We start from the raw sequence: 22,180 nt of genomic DNA, 5'->3' as shown, positions 1-22,180 counted from the left end.
TCAACCTTTATTCGACACATAGCCTTGCCGCACTTGTCTCGTGCAGAAGTTTTGAAGCTGTCGGACTTATAAACATCAAAGACGACGTTAATTCGCGGTGTTTCACTTGTGAATTGCTTACAAAAGTACTGGCAGATTTCTTCTGTAATATATTCGCCAAACGTCTTGCTTTTTGGCTTTATAAGGTGGATTAGGACAACACCATGAAAGACCTTGGAATCGGCATGGGGTTTTTCGGTCACAGCTTCAAAAGAACAGGCTGTGAGCAGAGTTATGGAATCGGCGTGGGGTTTTTCGGTCACAGCTTCATAAGAACAAGCTGTGAGCAGAGTTATATCAGAATTCGTGTCGGACCGCAAATTACTCAGATCAGATATTGAAGGAGGGAAAGGCTGGTTCTCGTGTTTGAAAAATTCTTCCAAGTCAGCGCCTCTGGTGTAGCAGCTAATATATAGTTTGGCAAATTGGCCTCAATCTGACCTGGCCATCTGAAGGATTGATTTTTACTTCGGTATCGATGATGGAATGCGAGTTGAAAATGGCATCTTGTTTCGGCGTGTCAGTGAATCAATGGGATTTGTACATTTTACAAAACGCTCTTCCACAAAATAATCATACTGAGATTTGCCAACAATGTCCAGACTGCGGTAACTACTGATGGCACGAGAATGGGGTGCTCTCCCGGAGTCGATGGAAGCGAGACTGTCATACATACTTTCGAAAGGATTACCCCCTTTTATTAGAGTATTTCCAAGGTTTTTGTATCTGTCTGGAACCTCTTCTGAAATGCCGAGGCCATTTCGAGATGTTCTGAAGTCCGCTGTTCCTTCACATTTCGGAATTCCTCAGTCATCCTTCCTGAGTCATCTTTCATCCTTACATACTTCCGGTGCTGCAATCATCAGTCTCCTCATTGCAAGAGAGTAAGTTCATGCTCAAGCAGGAGTAAGAATGACTCTCTTATTGGAAAAATACTTGCGTGTTAGCTTTTGGAAAGGCACGCTCGCCTAGAGTCTCAGGCAGGTTGAACCAAGAATTTAAAATTGACACACCACCGTTAAATTGCCTGGAATAACAGGCAAACAAGGCACACCCTCCTGTGGTCAAAGGTTTGGTAAACTTAGCGAGGCTGGTAAACTTGCGCTTGATCACCATTGGGTTCCCCATATTTCATAGTATATTTATACTTTTTCCAGAGTGTCTAAAAACGTTCCATCAGTTTTACGCTTTCAGCGCGCTTTTGAACGCGCAAATACGCGCTTGGACAGACAAACTCAAGCTGCTTCTCGTAATACTCGAACTTCTAGTACTCTAAACTATGTTTTTGCCAGTTTTGTATTCCATAGAATAGGTGCTTCCATTTTGCGCTTTACGCGCCTTTTCAGCGCTCTATTGCGCGCTTAAGAGCAATCCTTTGCTTTTTATTTAGCCCCCATAGGAATCTCCATATCTCAAAACTTACTTGTCATAAGTTTTGATGCGTCTGTATAGAGACTGGTAAACACGCGCTACGGTGCTCGTAAAAGTGCTTTCAAGCGTCGGCTCAACCTGCTTCCCGTCACCGCTGGATTTCCCGTACTTTAATCTATATCTCCACCAATTTTAGTGCTTTTTACCGAGTCGGCTCTTGATTATTTGTCACTCGATTATTTGAATTTGTAACGAGAGCATTTGTATAAATTGGAGACCACTACCCTAGACACAGAGTGGGACTTCCTACCAAACTGTGATGAGTTTTACCTTTGACGATTTCGTTCACATGGAAGATGAAATCGATGTCTATGGTGCTCAAACCGATTCTAAATTTTTCGGCCTTTCAAGAGGAGGAGGAGGATAAAGAAGATGAGTCATCTACTCTGGTTACATTTAGTTTGAGGCGTGATTATCCATCAAAACCTTACTTTCCTACGCTCTCAGAACAGAAACAACTAATAATTCCTTTACAGCTCTCATCACCATTGAAGATGAATTGGAAAATATAGGATGAAAGAAAAAAAAAATCCATCAAAAAAATCACAGACTACTTTCCAAAATAACTTTCTCGCTCACCTGGTTGTTAAAACACTTCACATACATGTTTAATGAAGAAGTTAAATCTAAGTGTTTATATATATGAATGTACATGTATGTGTCCTGTATTTTCAAAAAAAAAAAAAACACTTGTTCCTTTGAAATTCTTCCTTGATCCTCATTGATTATTTCAATTCTGTTATTTTGAACATCTCAGTAATTTGAACTTCTCTCTAGGCTTCAGAGGAAGAGTCCTTTAAAGACTGTCCCTTGGATTTCAAATTATCGAAGTCTAAAAGCTATTAAGTTTAAAAACTATTAAAAAAGAGTAGCATTGAACCAAAACTTATTTACCTTAGAGAATCCCTTATTGCAATCAGCCACTGCTGATGTCCTGAGACAGACTCTGCGCCAGGCATGGCACACTCCTTCCAAACATATTGATTGCTGCCTGGTATAAGTTTACTTATCCAAAAGAGGGTTCTCTGTTGCAATGAACCACTAATCACATTCTGAAAGCAAGTCAGCCGCTGTTTTAAAGCTCTGCATATATTTCTTTAAATATTGAAAATTTAGTCACACCACACCTCTTGGTGCAAAATACTATACACATTAATACTGCGAGGTAAATTGCCACCACACATGGCGGTGCTAACTGGCGTGCCCAATTCACAAAAGTGAGAAAATAAGAGGTTACTACTATTATAATAGAGCTTTATATAAAATAAATTTTTACCTCATATAAGTTTACCTCAAAGTTTTATATTAAATAAGTTTTACCTCAGAAAATCCTCTTTTGCAATCAACTGCAGTCGATGTTCTGAAAGAGAGTTTGCCACTGTTTAAAAGCTCAACGTATGTTTCTTTTGATATCGGAGACGAAATTAAATGCCATTGAGCTGGAATGTTAAGTTGGTAGTCCAGAATCTCTTTCTTCTTTTCAGTATTGACCTGAAAAAATATTTACTGTATTAGACAATCTATTTGTTGAAATGAAAACGTATATTGAGCTGGAATGTTAAGTTGGTAGTCCAGAATATCTTTCTTCTTTTCGATAATGACCTGGAAAAATATTTATTATATTAGAAAATGTATTTGTTAAAGCTTTTAGGCAAGGCCGTATCCAGGAGGGGAGAGGGGATGCCAGGTTTACCCCCCCCCCCAAATATCGATTTGTCGATGCGTCTTGTAGTTTTTTACCCCCTCCGCCCCCACCCCCGAAAAATAAATCCGCGAACAAAAATCATGGATACGCCCTTGCTTATAGGCCTGTTCCTCCCGTCTTAATTGTTACATTAACAATTTTTAGTTAGCTCAAAGAGACATAACACTTGTAGCTAAAAATTAATTGGCCAATAATTCGAAAACAATACCTTCAATTTCCAAGGACATCAAACCCAAAATCTATGGAGAATCTTCTCCAACAAGGTTTCGCATTTCAAACCAAGTACGAATTTACGGATAAAAAAGACGGTCAAATTTAACTATTTAATTTTACCTATTTATTTTCACGGTGCAATGTGAAAACAATGAAAAAACGGGGTACTGCCCAGAAAAAAATTTCTGATTTTGAAAACGAAAAGACAAATTTGAGAAAAGCGCGGTTTTCAATTATAAACAGACCTAAGATGGACTTAGAAGGCAAAAATTTGTTTATTTTAATGTCCTTGGCACTAAAGCAATTTTCTGCTGCACATATGAAACACGATTGCTCGTAAAACTGTCAATAAGATTGTTTGGTTAGGACAGGGGAAAGAGACCTCATACCTTATGTATATAAATAAAAAACAAGTTTTTTGACATGAAAGTAAGGAGCGACATTAAAACTTAAAACGAACAGAAATTACTCCGTATATGAAAGGGGCTTTTCCTCCTCGACACCCCGCTCTTTACGCTAAAGTTTTTTTTATTGTTTTAAAAAGTAGAGTTCTGAGAAAGAATCAAACTTTAGCGCAAGGAGCGGGGTGTCGAGGAGGAAAAGCCCCTTTCATATACGGCGTAATTTCTGTTCGTATTAAGTTTTAATGTCGCTCCTTACTTTCATTTCAAAAAACTTGTTTTTTTTATTTAATTTCTGAAAGTTTTTGGATTAATGCATGTCTGATTTTGGCTCTCCATACGTAAATTATTAAAATGAAATTTGCATATTAATTCTTTTTTTGGCTAAATGGCTTTCTCTTAGTTTTGATCAGACGATTTTGAGAAATAAGGGGCGGGGAAGGAGGCCTAGTTGCCCTCCAATTTTCGGTTACTTAAAAAGGCAACTAAAACTTTTAATTTTTAACGAACGTTTTTATTAGTAAAAAATACACGTATGTTAAGAATTAACTTACGTAACAAACTTTTATATTCTTATATTTTTGATTATATATATGAGGGGGTTTGTCCCCTCGTTAATACCTTGCTCTTCACACTAAATCTTAAGTTTCGTTCCAAATCTTTAAAAATGACCCTGAATCAGAAATGGCGTAGAATAAATAGTTGAAATTACTAAAAATAATTTAGCATAAAGAGCGAAGTATTTATCTCCTCCTAAATACCTCGCTCTTTATGCTAACCCCGAACCCCTCATATGCGTAATAATCTCTGTTCGTTTTAAGTTTTAATGCTTCTCCTTACTTTCAATTGAAAAAAACTTTTTCATGTTTATATTTTCATTGTTTTTTTTTATAGTTATGCTAGAAAATCCAGCGCCCTTTTCATTGAATTTCTCTTCCCCCATGAAATAATCTTCCAAGGAAAGATCCTCCCATATAGCCCCCTCCCCTGAACCCCACACCCAAACCAAAAAAATCCCCCTGAAAACGTCGGTACACTTCCCAATAACCATTACTGTATGTAATCATTGGTCAAAGTTTGTAACTTGCAGCCCCTCCCCCAGGGACTGTGGGGGGGGGGGTAAGTCATCCCCAAAGACATAGTTATGATGGTTTTCGACTATGCGGAACAAAATGGCTATCTCAAAATTTTGATCCGTTGACTTTGGGAAAAAAATGAGCGTGGGAGGGGGCCTAGGTGCCCTCCAATTTTTTTGGTCACTTAAAAAGGGCACTAGAACTTTTCATTTCCGTTAGAATGAGCCCTCTTGCAACACTCTAGGACCACTTGATTGATACGATGACCCCTCGGAAAAAAAACAACAAACAAACAAATAAACACGCACCCGTGATTTGTCTTATGGCAAAAAATACGAAACCCCACATTTTTGTAGATTGGACCTTGAAATTTTTTCTATAGGGTTCTCTGATACGCTGAATGCGATGGTGTGATTTTCATTTTTAGGGGGTGTTTTTTTCATTTTTAGGGGCTATGACTTTTAGGGGGTGTTTCCCCCTATTTCCCGAAATAAGGCAAATTTTCTCAGGCTCGTAATTTTTTATGACAAAGACTAAATTTGATGAAACTTATATATTTAAAATCAGCATAAAAATTCGATTCTTTTGATATATCTTTTAGCAATTCCGTTTTTTAGAGTTTCGTTTACTATTGAGCCGGGTCGCTCCTTACTACAGTTCGTTACCACGAACTGTTTGATATAAAAACTAAGGACCTACTAACGGAAAAACTGTCAAAACGAAGGTAGATAGCAAGACAAGGGTGAGTGAATATCAATCACATCATTACTATTCTTTACTACAAGACAACTTGCAGGTCAATTGAATCTTGCTGGTCGAATGATTAGGTTAAGTGTATTTTGAAAGTGATATTCAACTAAAAATACTGTTATTTTGAGCTGAATTTTTAGTAAAGTATGTTTGTCAAATAGTTCGTGGCAACGAACTGTAAGTAAGGAGCGCCGCCGCTCAATAGTAAACGAAACTAAAAAACGGAATTTTGATATAAACAGATAAATAAAAGAAATTTATTTATTCTGCTGGTTCCAAATATATATAAGATTCATTTAGCTTAGTATTGCCCATTAAAGACTACGAGTTTGAGAATAGACGAGCCTGCTAAAAAGGGGCGAAACATCCCATAAAAGTCAAAGAAATTTAATGAAAATCACTTTTTATTAAAATAAAATAGAGAGATTTTTAGTAAAGTAAGTTTGCCATCTCTTAATTTATAGAGCATATAGTTCAAGGCATCCATTTACTAATCGACTACACTGAAACCTATGAAACTAAATGTACAAAAATACACAAAATATTTTTTTCTCGCGGGAATCAGGGTATGCGAGGATAACATTTCCACGGGGAGAATTTTCCAGAAGAAATGCCGTCGGAAACCGTTTTTGTGTCTTAAATTAGCTTCAACGAGCGAAGTTCAGTCCTCTGGTATTCGACAATGATTTAAAAGCCGTTACCATAAGATTAACATCTAAAATCCACACCCGATTATAAACAAACAGATCAGGGGATGACTATTTCATTTACTGATTTTTTCTCCTTTTTTTTATTGATTTTTTCTTCTTGTGCAAAATCTTGAGCCTTTGTGCAAAATCCGAGCCGTTACTGACAATGTAAACACCATATATATTTTCCTCAAAAATAAATAACAGTGTCCAGCAGTTGTATCTAATGAAAGCAGCCACATCTAAAAGTAGCACGTACAAATAAATAAATACGTGTCTACCCAAATTAATTTCAGCTTTAGTTTAAAGGAGAAAAACCGGTAAATTTAAAACAAAATCACTCTAAAAAACAATGTAATTTTCTTTTGCTTATCTCAGAATCAGAACTGATCTTCAGCATCACATAATTAGGGCATTGTAGGGTACTTGTATCAAATACCCCCTACCTAATATTGTATCATATACGTTTCACTGATGCTCAACCTTAATGAAATATACCAAAATAATACTAAAATTTAATACTTTAGAAACAAATTTGGGCTATATATTTACACATTAGGAGGGGCTGGGGTAAAGCCTAGCAGGTATATTTCTCTGACGCTCAATCCTAATGAAATATCAAAAAATATGATGAAAGTATATTACTTTATTAACTAAATTATAAAAACTACAGAGGTACTTTACCCCCTTCCCCCCTTAATTTGTAAATGTATAGCTCAAATTTGTTTGCAAAGAAACGTCGACAGAAGAAATTGTTGAAACTATACATTAGGTTAAAAACTTGAACATTAGATAAGGGGTTTTTCCAGAGAAATTGCCTACGAAGTGTTTTGGGTACCCGACTGACTGACTGCATTTCAAACAAGAGATTGTATGAACAATGTGGTTCAATCCCACTATCTAGGGCTATAATGAGAGAAAGGTTGAGATGGATAGGCCATGTTGTGCGGATGAAGGATTTCAGATGGTCAAAAATTGTCCTTTTTGGCCAACCGTCTGGGGCTGGGGCTACAGGTTGTCCTTGTCTGGGTTGGTAGGATGTCATAAATATAGATTTAAAGGAAATGGGAACTTCCTGGGAGGGAGTAAAGAGGGACGCCTTGAACAAATTAGGTTGGAGGAGGAGCATGCATAGCTGTGTTGGCCTCAGGCGACTTGGTGCTGCAGTGAGTTACTAGTAGTAGTAGTATATGATACAAATACCGATCCTTGCCCAAGGAAATGTATCACTCTTGATCATTGGTTTAATCAAAATAGCCATTTTAATGCCAAGAGACATGAAGACTCCAGACGAGAGTTCCTGGTTCTGACAGTGTATTAACTACTTCAATCACTGACTTTTTTTTACTCGTGGTTTTTTTTTTCAAGCTGTTATTGACAACGTGAACACCATAAATATTTTTCCAGAAAATAAATAACAGTATTAAACAGTTGTATCTTATCAGGTAGACATATCTAAAAGTAGCGTATGTAAAATAAATTTTGTACAATGCGTGTCTTTCCAAATTAATTACGGCTTTAGTTTACGGGGGAAAAACCTATTGAAATGTAAATAAATTATCCTCAAAACAATACAACTTTGTTGTTCCTTATCTTAGTATCAGACTTGGAAGCACAAACCTAGCCGGGCCGCAAATAAATTTAACAAAATTTACTAAATTTAAATTTACTGGGACGCAATTAAATAGAAATAATTTTATTTGCACTAAACACAGTCATGTCTCATAAAAAGAAATGAAAAATGTAACATCAGTGCTAAGCTCCTACGCAGGATTTTGTTTTCGGGGGGGGGGGGAGGTAAAAACAACGCATTTTTGAATATTTTGAATAAGAAGCCCCTGGAAATTCGTAAAACTTTCAATTTCAGCGGAGAAATCACTGAGCCTGGGCAGGGTCGTATCCAGGATTGTATTCGGGGAGGGGTTTTACAAAAAAAATTTAGGAGGAGGAGGGGTACAAAAAAAAACTTGAAAAAAACGCCCCACAAATTTGTTTATATTCATTTTTGTTATGTTTTTACGAGTCGGACAAACATTTCAGAGAGGGGGGTCGGACCCTTCCTTGAATACGGCCCTGACCTCGGGGCTCTCTGGTAACATCCATGGTCAGTGCTATCCAAGCTAAAATGTGATTTTCTTCAATTTTTACGATGGAGGGGTACAAATCTCTGGAAAAATTTTCTGAGTATGGCAATTCTAATTGCATACTTAATTTCGATTCACTACCGTTTTCGAGGGTTTGTGGCTTCTTTTCAAAATTCAACTTTTTTTTTGTCATTGATGTTTTCTTTTAAGCTTAACGTGGTTAACAACTACTGGATTCACCATCAAATGGCGAATCTTTGGCATTTTAAAATTTATTTAAGCGCAAGTTTTTAATTTTCGGTTACTAAGGGCTGTGGTCAGCACTTTACTAGGTTGCACCTATTGCTGGAAACGAGATTTTTCCCCGATGTACATTTGCCAATCAACAAAAATTCTTCTTAACGAATGCACAAAAACGTAATAATCGGAGAGGAAATTGGCAAACATGGCGAACATCATGCTTATAGCTTCCGTGGCTAGTCAGGTCTGAATATATTTATACAAAATCAATAAAAAAAAATGGCTTACTGTAAGAAAATTTATTCGTCATGGATTGTCATCATTTACAGCACAGAAACTAACAATCCATCTTGGCCGCAATACCGGTTTTTGAATTTTACGCTTAAAATCTGCGACAACGGTTCGCTTTGTTAAAGAAAAACAATGTTAGCAAACCCTTTTTTTGTAAGTTCATAAAAACACAACTGTTGGTGAAATTGTTAGTTGACCAATTTGGTAAGGATGGCGGGAAACGGCTTAAATTTGAAAACTATAGCCTGCGTATCAAATGAGATAATCAATTTTAAAGCAAAATTGATCAGATCCATCAGACCTAAAGTCAAACTCTTTTTATTATTTGCTCAAGTGTTGAGTGTTTCAGTTGCCAAACTGATCTGCTTCATAAAACCCAGGCAGAGCTGAGGATGTTGCTCTTTTGGATTATAATATAATATAACATAATTATTTGATATAATAATTATAATATAATATATATTTTAATAATAATCATTTATAATATAATTATTTTATATTTTAATATAATTATTTAATAATATAATAAATATAATATAATATTATAATTGGATTACAAATAATATAATATATTGGGTAATATAATATAATTGGATTATTTTGGATATATAATATATACCCACGATTTACTACTACTTCTACGAACAACTCACCCTAGAATCAAGCCGCCCGAGGCCATCACAGCTATGCACACCCCTTCCATTAAAATATATCCAAAGCCTCCCTCTTTACACCTTCTAAAGAAGTTTCTATTTGTTTTAAATCTTTCCTTACAACATCCTCACACCCCATCATGGGACGACCTGCTTTTCGTTTGGTCCAAGAAGGATAGCCGAGAAGGACACTCTTTGGCAATCCGTCATCCTTCATCCGTAAAACGTGTCCTGGTCATCTCGTCCTTTCTCTCACTATAGCCCTAGAAAGTGGGATTGCACCGTACTTTTCGTACAGCCTACTATTTGAAATACGGCCAGTCAGTCGGGTACCCGAAATAATCCGTAGCCAATTTCTCTGGAGAACATCTAGCAAATCCTCCTCCGTTTTTTGGAGCGCCCATTCTTCAAAACCCTACTTGACCATTGTCATCACTGTAGCTTCCAAAATTCTAATCTTGATTCGCAGACTTATCTTCCCATTCTTCCAAACTTATTTTTAAATGTGAAAAAACATTTTGGGTCTTGGTTATTCTACTTCTAACCTCTTCATAGCACCCACCATCTTTACTAATAATACTACCTAGGTAACTGAGGTTCTACTAGCTAACTATCAAGGATTTGATGAAAAAATTAAGGTTTTATTCCGTGTTTGGTCATTTGTTTGAGTATATTTTATTGGTTGGAAATATTCTTCTAAAAGTATACGTAATTTTCCATGTTTATTTAACCTTTTTTTTTTTACATCTTTGGGGCCTTAATCGTTCTTGAGAAGGATTAAATGCGCCCTCTAATTTATTTTAATAAAATAGAACTTCAAAATTACAAGATGATCATAACCGTAAAGATAATTCATTTAAAATTTTGCACCCCTAAGATTTCTGCACCCAGGGCAAATGACCCCTCTGTCCCTCCATAAAACCGTTTGTGCGTGGCGTAAAATTCTAAGTGGAGTACGATTCACTACTGCCTGTGTTACGAAAAGAGTTTGTTCCATAAGATTACATATCGTAACTTACAGGCTTAAGTTATGCTAGTATGAAAGGGTCTATGACACAGTGTGAAAGAATCATTAGATAGGTCTCGGCTCAGTCTCGAAAACTTGAAAGTGAAGTTAGTTAATTTAGATTTTGAATGGCTGCACTGCTTATTCGCGCTGATAGTAAAAAATTATATAAATTAAACAGTTAAGCAAAGGTAGCAAAGATACAAATATAATAAATAAAAAATATAATACAATAATAAATATAATATAATATATCATAATATAACATATATATCTATCTATATATATAAAAAAAAGTTGTCTGTGTGTCGAGTGACGTCATGTTTGTGTGTCGACTGACGTCATGTTTGTCGACTGACGAAATTAGAGACCGGGACATCGGGACACAAATGACGACCGGGACATCTATATATATACAAATAAGTTGTCTGTGTGTGTGTGTGTGTGTGTGTGTGTGTGTCGAGTGACGTCATGTTTGTGTGTCGACTGACGTCATGTTTGTCGACTGACGTCATTATAAGGATTGAGCTATATGCGTCATGAAGTTGTTTGTCGACTGACGTCATGTTTGTCAACTGAAGAAATTACATACCGGGACACCAAGACACAAATGACGACCGGGACACAGGGAATATAAATGACGACCGGGAACCTCAAAGAGAAATTACAGACTGGGACACCCGGACACAAATCACGACCGGGACACAGGGAATATAAATGACGACCGGGACACAGGGACAGGGATTGTTCGGATATAAATTACAGACGGGACACCGGGACACAAATGACAACCGGGACACCGGGACACAAATGACGACCAGGACACAGGGACACATCATTAGAATAATGAGGTATAGATCTGAATACGGATTGTTTTTCCCATGGACAATTATATTTCGCATGTTCAAGAGTCAGTAAACCTGACAATCTATTTAAATGCAACATGTATATATATATATATATATCTATCTCTATTCACAGGTTGGACACAGGTACACAACTACAATGGCGCGTAACGACTTACGCATACGGGGGGGCTTGGGGGGGTGCGAAGCGCCCCACGAACTAGGTGTTGGGGTGGCGCGAAGCGCCACCCTAACAGCTAGTAGGGAATATAAATGACGACCGGGACACTCAAAGAGAGAGCGACCGGGACACAAGAAATGTTCGATTAGCAATCACCATCAACAAAGCACCGGGACACAAATGACGACCGGGACTCAGGGAATATAAATGACGACCAGGACACTCAAAGATAAATTACAGACCGGGACACCAGAACACAAATGACGACCGGGACAAAAATGACGACCGGGACACCAGGACACAGAGAATATAAATGACGACCACGACACTCAAAGAGAAATTGCAGACTGGGACACCGGGACACAGGGAAACAACAACAACGGGGACGCCGGGGGGCACAGGGGGATATATAAATGACGACGGGGACACAGGGAATGTTCAATTAGCAATCACCATCAACAAAGCTCAAGGGCAATCATTAGAATAATGAGGTATAGATCTGAATACAGATTGTTTTTCCCATGGACAATTATATGTTGCATGTTCAAGAGTCGGTAAACCTGACAATCTATTTATATGCACAGACAATGGGACAGCCAAGAATGTAGTATATTCGCAAGTTTTACGAATATATATATATATATATATATATATATATATATATATATATATATATATATATATATATATATATATATATATATATGTATATATCTATATTCACTGGTGGGACACAGGGACACATTTACAATGGCGCGTAACGACTTACGCGCGCGGGGGGTTTGGGGCTGTGCGAAGCGCCCCCACCAACTAGGTGTTGGGGTGGCACTTAGCGCCACCCCAACACCCAAATATATATATATAACTAGTATGTTATATATATATATATATATATATATATATATATATATATATATATATATATATATATATATATAAGATATAATATATAGTAATATATATATAAAAAAATATAATATATAATAATAATAAATATATAATAAATAAAAACCATAATAAAAATGCGCATCTTACGTGTCATACCGACCACACTCAGGAAATTTGATCTGTTTAAAACCGGTTCTCTGAGTGCAATCTCAGATAATCAGCTTAGCCTGAGCGGGATAAACTACTATGCAGGTATATTATAATAAAATATTCAATATATAGAGATGGTTAGGTTAGGTATTTAGTATAATGTGTTCCGGGCGGCTTACTTTCCATAATTCTTAGTTGTAGTTTCCATAATTCAGTAACTAAGAATTATATTTTCATCATATTTAGGTATATTTCATTATGATTAACCTAACTTCATTTCTCGAGTGTGGTCAGGATAACACGTAAAAACCACTACTTAATAAAAAATAGCAAAAAATAATGACAGAAATGACTTCTTGGTTGGCGATGATTTGTAACTTTTTCTTTTTATTGGATTAAGACTATTTTTTATTGGATTAGTCCGTTGCTGAGATAAGCAACTGGTTTAAATTATGATCCCCTTAACTTAGGGGACTAATAATATTTTTCAATAATATCTTCGTGATAACTATGCCACAAACTTACAAGATCAGAAACATCTTTAATATAATTACAAATCTTCAAACTCCGCCCACACATTTTCATGACAATTATCCCCTTTTGATGAAAGTTAATTTCATTTCACTTTCAATTGATTAGACAAACTTTTAGCGGTTACATTATTACTCTCCGTTCTTGAAGAGTTTCTTGACTCCTTAATTAGTTAAGACAAACTAGAATACAGGCAATTACTTGAATCGTTTACTATTTTCTTATTATCTTGCTAAGTGGTTTAAAAGTCACTATAGCAGTCTTTTACGATGCGATTGCCATTTTTTTTCACAATCCTAAGGTTTGGCTTAAGCATCCGGAGAGAAACAGTTCGTGGTAACGAACTGTAGTAAGGAGCGACCCGGCTGAATAGTAACTGAAACTCTAAAAAACGGAGTTTTGATACCAATAGTTACATCAAAAGAATTACATTTTAATTCTGATTTTAAATATATGAGTTTCATCAAGTTTAGTCTTACCCATCAAAAGTTACGAGCCTGAGAAAATTTGTCTTATTTTAGAAAATAGGGAGAAACATCCCCTAAATGTCATAGAATATTAACGAAAATCACACCATCAGATTCAGCGTATCAGAGATCCCTACTGTAGAAGTTTCAAGCTTCAATCAACAAAAATGTGGAATTTTGTATTTTTTTGCCAGAAGACAAATCACGGATCCGTGTTTATTTGTATAGTTTTTTACTGTTTTAAAAAGAAGAGTTGAGAGAAAGAGTCAAACTTTAGCGTAAAGAGCGAGGCGTTGATCAGGAAGCAGCTCCTTTCATATACGAAGTAATTTCTGTTCGTTTTAAGTTGTAATGTCGCTCCTTACTTTCAGTTAAAAAAACTTGTTTTTTTTAAAATTTAATTTACATATAGTAATTGTTAATTATGAAGTGTACAGACGTTTTCAGGGGGAATCTTTCACGTTGGGGTGGGGGTGGGTCGCGGGGAGGAGGTTACGTGGGAGGATCTTTCCATAGAGGGATTTTTTATGAGGGAAAAGGATTTCCATCAAGGGGGTGTAGGATTTTCTAGCATTATTAAAAAAAAATTAAAAAAATGAGAAAATAAATAATTTTTTTCAACTGGAGTGCAGCATCAAAACTTAGAACAAACACAAAATATTACGAATATAAGGGGGTTCATCTCCTCCACAATACCTTGCTCTTTACGCTAAAGTATTTTTTTTTGCTGTTCAGAGGTCATTAACCTTAGTGATTCAGAGGCCATTCTTAAAGATCGGGGACAAAATTCAAACTTTTAGTGTAAAGAACGAGGTATTGACGAAGGGGCGAACTCACTCATATATGTAATAAAAATACGCAAATATAGAAATTCGTAACGTAAGTTAATTCGTAAGGTACGTATATTTATTATTAACAAAGACGTTCGTACAAAACAAAAAATCTAGTTGCATTTTTAAGCAACCAAAAATTGGAGGGCAACTATGCCTCCTCGCTCACCTCCCTTTTATCAAAATCGTCCCATCAAAACTATGAGAAAGCCATTTAGCCAAAAAAAATGGTTGTAATTATGCATGTGCGGCGAGCCAAAATCAAAACATGCATTAATTAAAAAACGTTCAGAAATTAAATAAAGAAAACAAGTTTTTAAGCTGCAAGTAAGGAGCGACATTAAAACTTAAAACGAACAAGAATTATTCAGTATATAAAATGGGTTGACCCCTTCCTCAACGCCTCGCTCTTTACGCTAAAGTTTTTCATTGTTTTAAAAAGTAGAGTTGAGAGAAAGAGTCAAACTTCAGCGTAAAGAGCGAGGCGTTGAAGAGAGGTCAACCCCCTTTATATACGGAATAATTTTTGTTAATAAATGCAAATTTTGTTAAAATTTGGCCTGAAAATTTTATAGAAGGACATGAGGTGGAGGGGTGCTAATCAAGATTTTGCACTGAGCGCAAAAGGGACTGGAACCACCACTGACATCACCCATAGTTTTCCTCGTTCAATCAAGTATTATTTTCAGGAGGATATCGAGGGGCCATTCTTTTGATATGCCCAAGCCCATTTTATATGCCCATTAATTTTAATTCAGAGAGATCGGCACAATGAGGCTGTTGAAGTCGACTCTTGGTTGGCTTGAGAGGTAGTCCCACTTCCAAATTTCCGAGCATCTCTTAAAGCTAGATCTAGTCAATGCTTGATGTCGGTGATATGGCTGTTGTGAACTGTAAGTAGGTTCCTAAGGTAGATAAAATAATTGACTGTTTAATTATACCAATAATTGTGGAGGGAGGATTTTCAAATAATTTAATTTCCGATTTCCAATAAGATTTTACTTATGCCAATAATTATGGAGGGAGGATCTCACCGACATGGAGGGAGGATTTTCTTGCTCATGACGAGAAATCACCACAACTATGGTTTTGTTTACATTTACTTGCATGCCGAAGGCTTTCATGAATGGCTGAGGATGTCCATCTGTCTTTGGAGTTCTGCTACAGTGGCAGAGATCTGATCGATACAGTCGGCATCTCCAAGACTGTTAACAAGGACTCCACTTATTTTGGCTCTGTGTTCGACTTGTGTGAGTGGCAAGAATAGACTGAAAGGCGTGGTGACGAAAAACAAATCTTACAAGACGATAGAGGAGGTCGAAAATTCCCAAAACACTATCCACTTTTTTTCAACTTAGTATCTATTTTAGTATTGATTCTGCAACTAAGTAATTTTTTGTAGTCTTTCTAGAATTTTGTTTGGAAAAAATAAAACCAATTTAAATAGCCATCAAAATAATTAATAATAATTATGTGCTGTTACCCGAGAGAATCAGGCAGCCTTTATTGAATTTAGTATCAATTCGCCTACTGGAGAAACACTTTTCTCAAAGCTGATCCGAAGTCCATCCGAATACTTTACCAAAACGACATTTTTTCACTAAACAACTGGATATCTGGCTGTTATGTCAAAGTTCGACTCCTGTCGAGAGAAAGGCAAACATAGTTATCATATAAGACCACCTCATAAAAACTATCGTGAACATCTAATGAAAAAAACAAATTATTTAAAATCAACCAGGCTTTCATTTTTATAATCAACTTATTCCAATAAATTGGCATTAGTAACAACATAATGGTTTTGTTAGGTTCTCAAAAATACTACCCATTTCTTGAATTTTCTCATTTCCAATTAAAAAAAAAAACAAACAATGAAATTCACAGATTGTTTCATAGTCACGAGGACAGTAATTTGGATTTTGAGCTAAAAACAATCTAAACCAGTAGTCTCAATTTGCTTTCTAAGTCTAGCGAACTCTTCCCAGGCCGTAGATATGAGTCAAGCAGTTATTCGCTTCCCGAATATAAATAGAAAGCGATACCGACTTACAATAACGGTTAGTTAAAACCATTGTCAAATTTGGCTGACAAAGCTAGTCTTTCAAAATTGGCTGACAAAGCTAGTCTTTCAAAATTGGTCATATTTTCATTCTTGTAGTGAATAAATATTAGTAGATCGATATTAGTTAATTCCTTCTACCAGCAGCGTGGGTCCGCTTTCAATTGTTCCATGCTTGCAGATATCACTCAAGTAGCTTTCCGATAGTCAAGAATGTTAATAGAAAGTGACGTCAGCATATAATATCACTTAAATGCAAACAATTGAGAGCATCAACAGAGGAAGGAGATCATTTAAAAATTGACCGTACTTCCATTCTCCTAACGAACAAAATCAGCAGATTGAACCCTTTCATAAGCAGCCTGCATCTGCTTCCCAAGTCAAACAAGTTCTTGCCAGCTTGCAGCTATTGGTCAAGCAGCTTTGCCTAGTCAAGAGAAAGTGACACCAGCTTATAAGACGATCTAATGGAAACCATTGAGAGTATAGACTGTGAAAGCACATCATTTGAAAATTGACCACGCTTCCATTCTTCTAACGAAAAAAATCAACAGACTGATCCCTTTCATAAGCAGCCTGAATCTGCTTTCCAAGTCAAACGAGTTCTTGCCAGTTTGCTGCAATCAGTCAAACAGCTTTGCCCTAGTCAGGAGAAAGTGACACCAGCTTATAAGACGATCTAATGGAAACCATTGAGAGTATAGACTGAGAAAGCACATCATTTGAAAATTGACCGCACTTCCATTCTCCTAAAGAAAGAAATTAGCAGATTGGTCCCTTTCACAAGCAGCCTGCATCTGCTTTCCAAGTCAAACAAGTTCTTGCAAGCTTGCTGCTACTGATCAAGCAGCTTTGCGCTAGTCAATAGAAAATGAGACCAGCTTATAAGACGACCAAATGGATACCCTTGAGAGCATAGACTGAGAAAGCACATCATTTGAAAATTGACCGCGCTTCCGTTCTTCTAACGAAAAAAAAATCAGCAGATTGATCCCTTTCATAAGCAGCCTCGATCTGCTTTCCAAGTCAAACAAGTTCTTACCAGCTTTCTGCTATTGGTCAAGCAGCTTTGCCTAGTCAAGAGAAAGTAACACCAGCTTATAAGACGATCTAATGGAAACCATTGAGAGTATAGACTGAGAAAGCACATCATTTGAAAATTGACCGCGCTTCCATTCTTCTAACGAAAAAAATCAGCAGACTGATCCCCTTCATAAGCAGCCAGGATCTGCTTTCCAAGTCAAACGAGTTCTTGCCAGTTTGCTGCAATCAGTCAAACAGCTTTGCCCTAGTCAGGAGAAAGTGACACCAGCTTATAAGACGATCTAATGGAAACCATTGAGAGTATAGACTGAGAAAGCACATCATTTGAAAATTGACCGCACTTCCATTCTCCTAAAGAAAGAAATTAGCAGATTGGTCCCTTTCACAAGCAGCCTGCATCTGCTTTCCAAGTCAAACAAGTTCTTGCCAGCTTGCTGCTACTGATCAAGCAGCTTTGCGCTAGTCAATAGAAAATGAGACCAGCTTATAAGACGACCAAATGGATACTATTGAGAGCATAGACCGAGAAAGCACATCATTTGAAAATTGACCGCGCTTCCGTTCTTCTAACGAAAAAAAATCAGCAGATTGATCCCTTTCATAAGCAGCCTCGATCTGCTTTCCAAGTCAAACAAGTTCTTACCAGCTTTCTGCTATTGGTCAAGCAGCTTTGCCTAGTCAAGAAAAAGTAACACCAGCTTATAAGACGATCTAATGGAAACCATTGAGAGTATAGACTGAGAAAGCACATCATTTGAAAATTGACCGCGCTTCCGTTCTTCTAACGAAAAAAAATCAGCAGATTGATCCCTTTCATAAGCAGCCTCGATCTGCTTTCCAAGTCAAACAAGTTCTTACCAGCTTTCTGCTATTGGTCAAGCAGCTTTGCCTAGTCAAGAGAAAGTAACACCAGCTTATAAGACGATCTAATGGAAACCATTGAGAGTATAGACTGAGAAAGCACATCATTTGAAAATTGACCGCGCTTCCATTCTTCTAACGAAAAAAATCAGCAGACTGATCCCTTTCATAAGCAGCCTGGATCTGCTTTCCAAGTCAAACGAGTTCTTGCCAGTTTGCTGCAATCACTCAAAAAGCTTTGCCCTGGTCAGGAGAAAGTGACACCAGCTTATAAGACGATCAAATGGAAACCATTGAGAGCATAGACTGAGAAAGAACATCATCTGATAATTGACCGCACTTCCATTCTCCTAACGAACGAAATTACCAGATTGATCCCTTTCACAAGCAGCCTGCATCTGCTTTCCAAGTCAAACAAGTTCTTGCCAGCTCGCTGCTACTGATCAAGCAGCTTTGCGCTAGTCAATAGAAAGTCAGACCAGCTTATAAGACGACCAAATGGATACTATTGAGAGCATAGACCGAGAAAGCACATCATTTGAAAATTGAACGCGCTTCCGTTCTTCTAACGAAAAAAATCAGCAGATTGATCCCTTTCATAAGCAGCCTCGATCTGCTTTCCAAGTCAAACAAGTTCTTGCCAGCTTTCTGCTATTGGTCAAGCAGCTTTGCCCAGTCAAGAGAAATTGACACCAGCTTATAAGATGATCTAATGAAAACCATTGAGAGCATAGACTGTGAAAGCACATCATTTGAAAATTGACCGCGCTTCCGTTCTTCTAACGAAAAAAATCAGAAGATTGATCCCTTTCACAAGTAGCCTGCATCTGCTTTCCAAGTCAAACAAGTTCTTGCCAGCTTGCTGCTAATGATCAAGCAGTTTTGCGCTAGTCAATAGAAAGTGAGACCAGCTTATAAGACGACCAAATGGATACCATTGAGAGCATAGACTGAGAAAGCACATCATTTGAAAATTGACCGGGCTTCCGTTCTTCTAACGAAAAAAAATCAGCAGATTGATCCCTTTCATAAGCAGCCTAAATCTGCTTTCCAAGTCAAACGAGTTCTTGCCAGTTTGCTGCAATCAGTCAAACAGCTTTGCCCTAGTCAGGAGAAAGTGACACCAGCTTATAAGACGATCTAATGGAAACCATTGAGAGTATAGACTGAGAAAGCACATCATTTGAAAATTGACTGCGCTTCCATTCTTCTAACGAAAAAAAATCAGCAGACTGATCCCTTTCATAAGCAGCCTGGATCTGCTTTCCAAGTCAAACGAGTTCTTGCCAGTTTGCTGCAATCATTCAAACAGCTTTGCCCTAGTCAGGAGAAAGTGACACCAGCTTATAAGACGATCTAACAGAAACCATTGACAGCATCGACTGAGAAACACAATCTAAAACTGAAACCATTGAGAGCATCAACAGAGGAACCAGATCATTTAAAAATTGACCGCACTTCCATTCTCCTAACAAAAGAAATTAGCAGATTGATCCCTTTCACAAGCAGCCTGCATCTGTTTTCCAGGTCAAACAAGTTCTTGCCAGCTTGCTGCTACTGATCAAGCAGCTTTGCGCTAGTCAATAAAAAGTGAGACCAGCTTATAAGACGACCAAATGGATACCCTTGAGAGCATAGACTGAGAAAGCACATCATTTGAAAATTGACCGCGCTTCCGGGTTCTTCTAACAAAAAAATCAGCAGATTGATCCATTTCATAAGCAGCCTCGATCTGCTTTCCAAGTCAAAAAAGTTCTTGCCAGCTTTCTGCTATTGATCAAGCAGCTTTGCCTAGTCAAGAGAAAGTGACACCAGCTTATAAGACGATCTAATGGAAACCATTGAGAGTATAGACTGAGAAAGCACATCATTCGAAAATTGACCGCGCTTCCATTCTTCTAACGAAAAAAATCAGCAGACTGATCCCTTTCATAAGCAGCCTGTATCTGCTTTCCAAGTCATACGAGTTCTTGCCAGTTTGCTGCAATCAGTCAAACAGCTTTGCCCTAGTCAGGAGAAAGTGACACCAGCTTATAAGACGATCAAATGGAAACCATTGAGAGTATAGACTGAGAAAGAACATCATCTGAAAATTGACCGCACTTCCATTCTCCTAACGAAAGAAATTAGCAGATTGATCCCTTTCACAAGCAGCCTGCATCTGCTTTCCAAGTCAAACAAGTTCTTGCCAGCTTGCTGCTACTGATCAAGCAGCTTTGCGCTAGTCAATAGAAAGTTAGAACAGCTTATAAGACGACCAAATGGATACTATTGAGAGCATAGACTGAGAAAGCACATCATTTGAAAATTGACCGCGCTTCCGTTCTTCTAACGAAAAAATCAGCAGATTGATCCCTTTCATAAGCAGCCTCGATCTGCTTTCCAAGTCAAACAAGTTCTTGCCAGCTTTCTGCTATTGGTCAAGCAGCTTTGCCTAGTCAAGAGAAAGTGACACCAGCTTATAAGACGATCTAATGGAAACCATTGAGAGTATAGACTGAGAAAGCACATCATTTGAACATTGACCGCGCTTCCATTCTTCTAACGAAAAAAATCAGCAGACTGATCCCTTTCATAAGCAACCTGGATCTGCTTTCCAAGTCAAACGAGTTCTTGCCAGTTTGCTGCCATCAGTCAAACAGCTTTGCCCTAGTCAGGAGAAAGTGACACCAGCTTATAAGACGATCTAATGGAAACCATTGAGAGTATAGACTGAGATAGCACATCATTTGAAAATTGACCGCGCTTCCATTCTCCTAACGAAAGAAATTATCAGATTGATCCCTGTCACAAGCAGCCTGCATCTGCTTTCCAAGTCAAACAAGTTCTTGCCAGCTTGCTGCTACTGATCAAGCAGCTTTGCGCTAGTCAATCGAAAGTGAGACCAGCTTATAAGACGACCAAATGGATACCATTGAGAGCATAGACTGAGAAAGAACATCATTTGAAAATTGACCGCGCTTCCGTTCTTCTAACGAAAAAAATCAGCAGATTGATCCCTTTCATAAGCAGCCTCGATCTGCTTTCCAAGTCAAACAAGTTCTTGCCAGCTTTCTGCTATTGGTCAAGCAGCTTTGCCTAGTCAAGAGAAAGTGACACCAGCTTATAAGACGATCTAATGGAAACCATTGAGAGTATAGACTGTGAAAGCACATCATTTGAAAATTGACCACGCTTCCATTCTTCTAACGAAAAAAATCAACAGACTGATCCCTTTCATATGCAGCCTGAATCTGTTTTCCAAGTCAAACGAGTTCTTGCTAGTTTGCTGCCATCAGTCAAACAGCTTTGCCCTAGTCAGGAGAAAGTGACACCAGCTTATAAGACGATCTAATGGAAACCATTGACAGCATCGACTGAGAAACAAAATCTAAAACTGGCCTCCACGCTTCTTTAGTGATAATCAAATGATATCACTAGACTGACACTCATTCGTAATTTATCAAAGTTTTCAAAATATCATTCATTCCATGAACTTACTAATTTCCAAATTAAAGGAAACGGTAAAACTCATGTATTGTTTCGTAGTGATGAATCCACTTAAAATATCGATCAAGCAGCTTACCGCTACTCCTGAATATCGATAAAGAGCGACACCGAGACCGTCATACAATACCATCGATTGAAAGTTATTAGGAGCATCAACTGGGAGAGTAAATCATTATCAAATTGGCTACGCTTCCATTGTCCTAATCTACTGTTATTAGTAATTAGTAATTAAGTAAGTAATTAGGTTATTAGTAATT

General features: G+C 37.4%; 1 protein-coding gene across 1 annotated transcript in view; it reads right to left on the bottom strand.

The window, feature by feature from the left end:
- LOC136039557 (AP-3 complex subunit delta-1-like) overlaps positions 1 to 22,180 on the bottom strand; it is a 206,770-nt gene that overhangs the window by 21,921 nt on the left and 162,669 nt on the right. The window contains exon 20 of the mRNA XM_065723397.1: positions 2,791 to 2,961. Within this exon, the coding sequence (XP_065579469.1) occupies positions 2,791 to 2,961 (171 nt within the window). The remainder of the gene's footprint in view (positions 1 to 2,790; positions 2,962 to 22,180) is intronic.

Source organism: Artemia franciscana, chromosome 19 (assembly GCF_032884065.1).
Source record: "Artemia franciscana chromosome 19, ASM3288406v1, whole genome shotgun sequence".
Taxonomy (NCBI): domain Eukaryota; kingdom Metazoa; phylum Arthropoda; class Branchiopoda; order Anostraca; family Artemiidae; genus Artemia; species Artemia franciscana.
The sequence above is the reverse complement of the archived record's forward strand: the minus strand, read 5'-3'. Positions and strand labels throughout refer to the sequence as shown.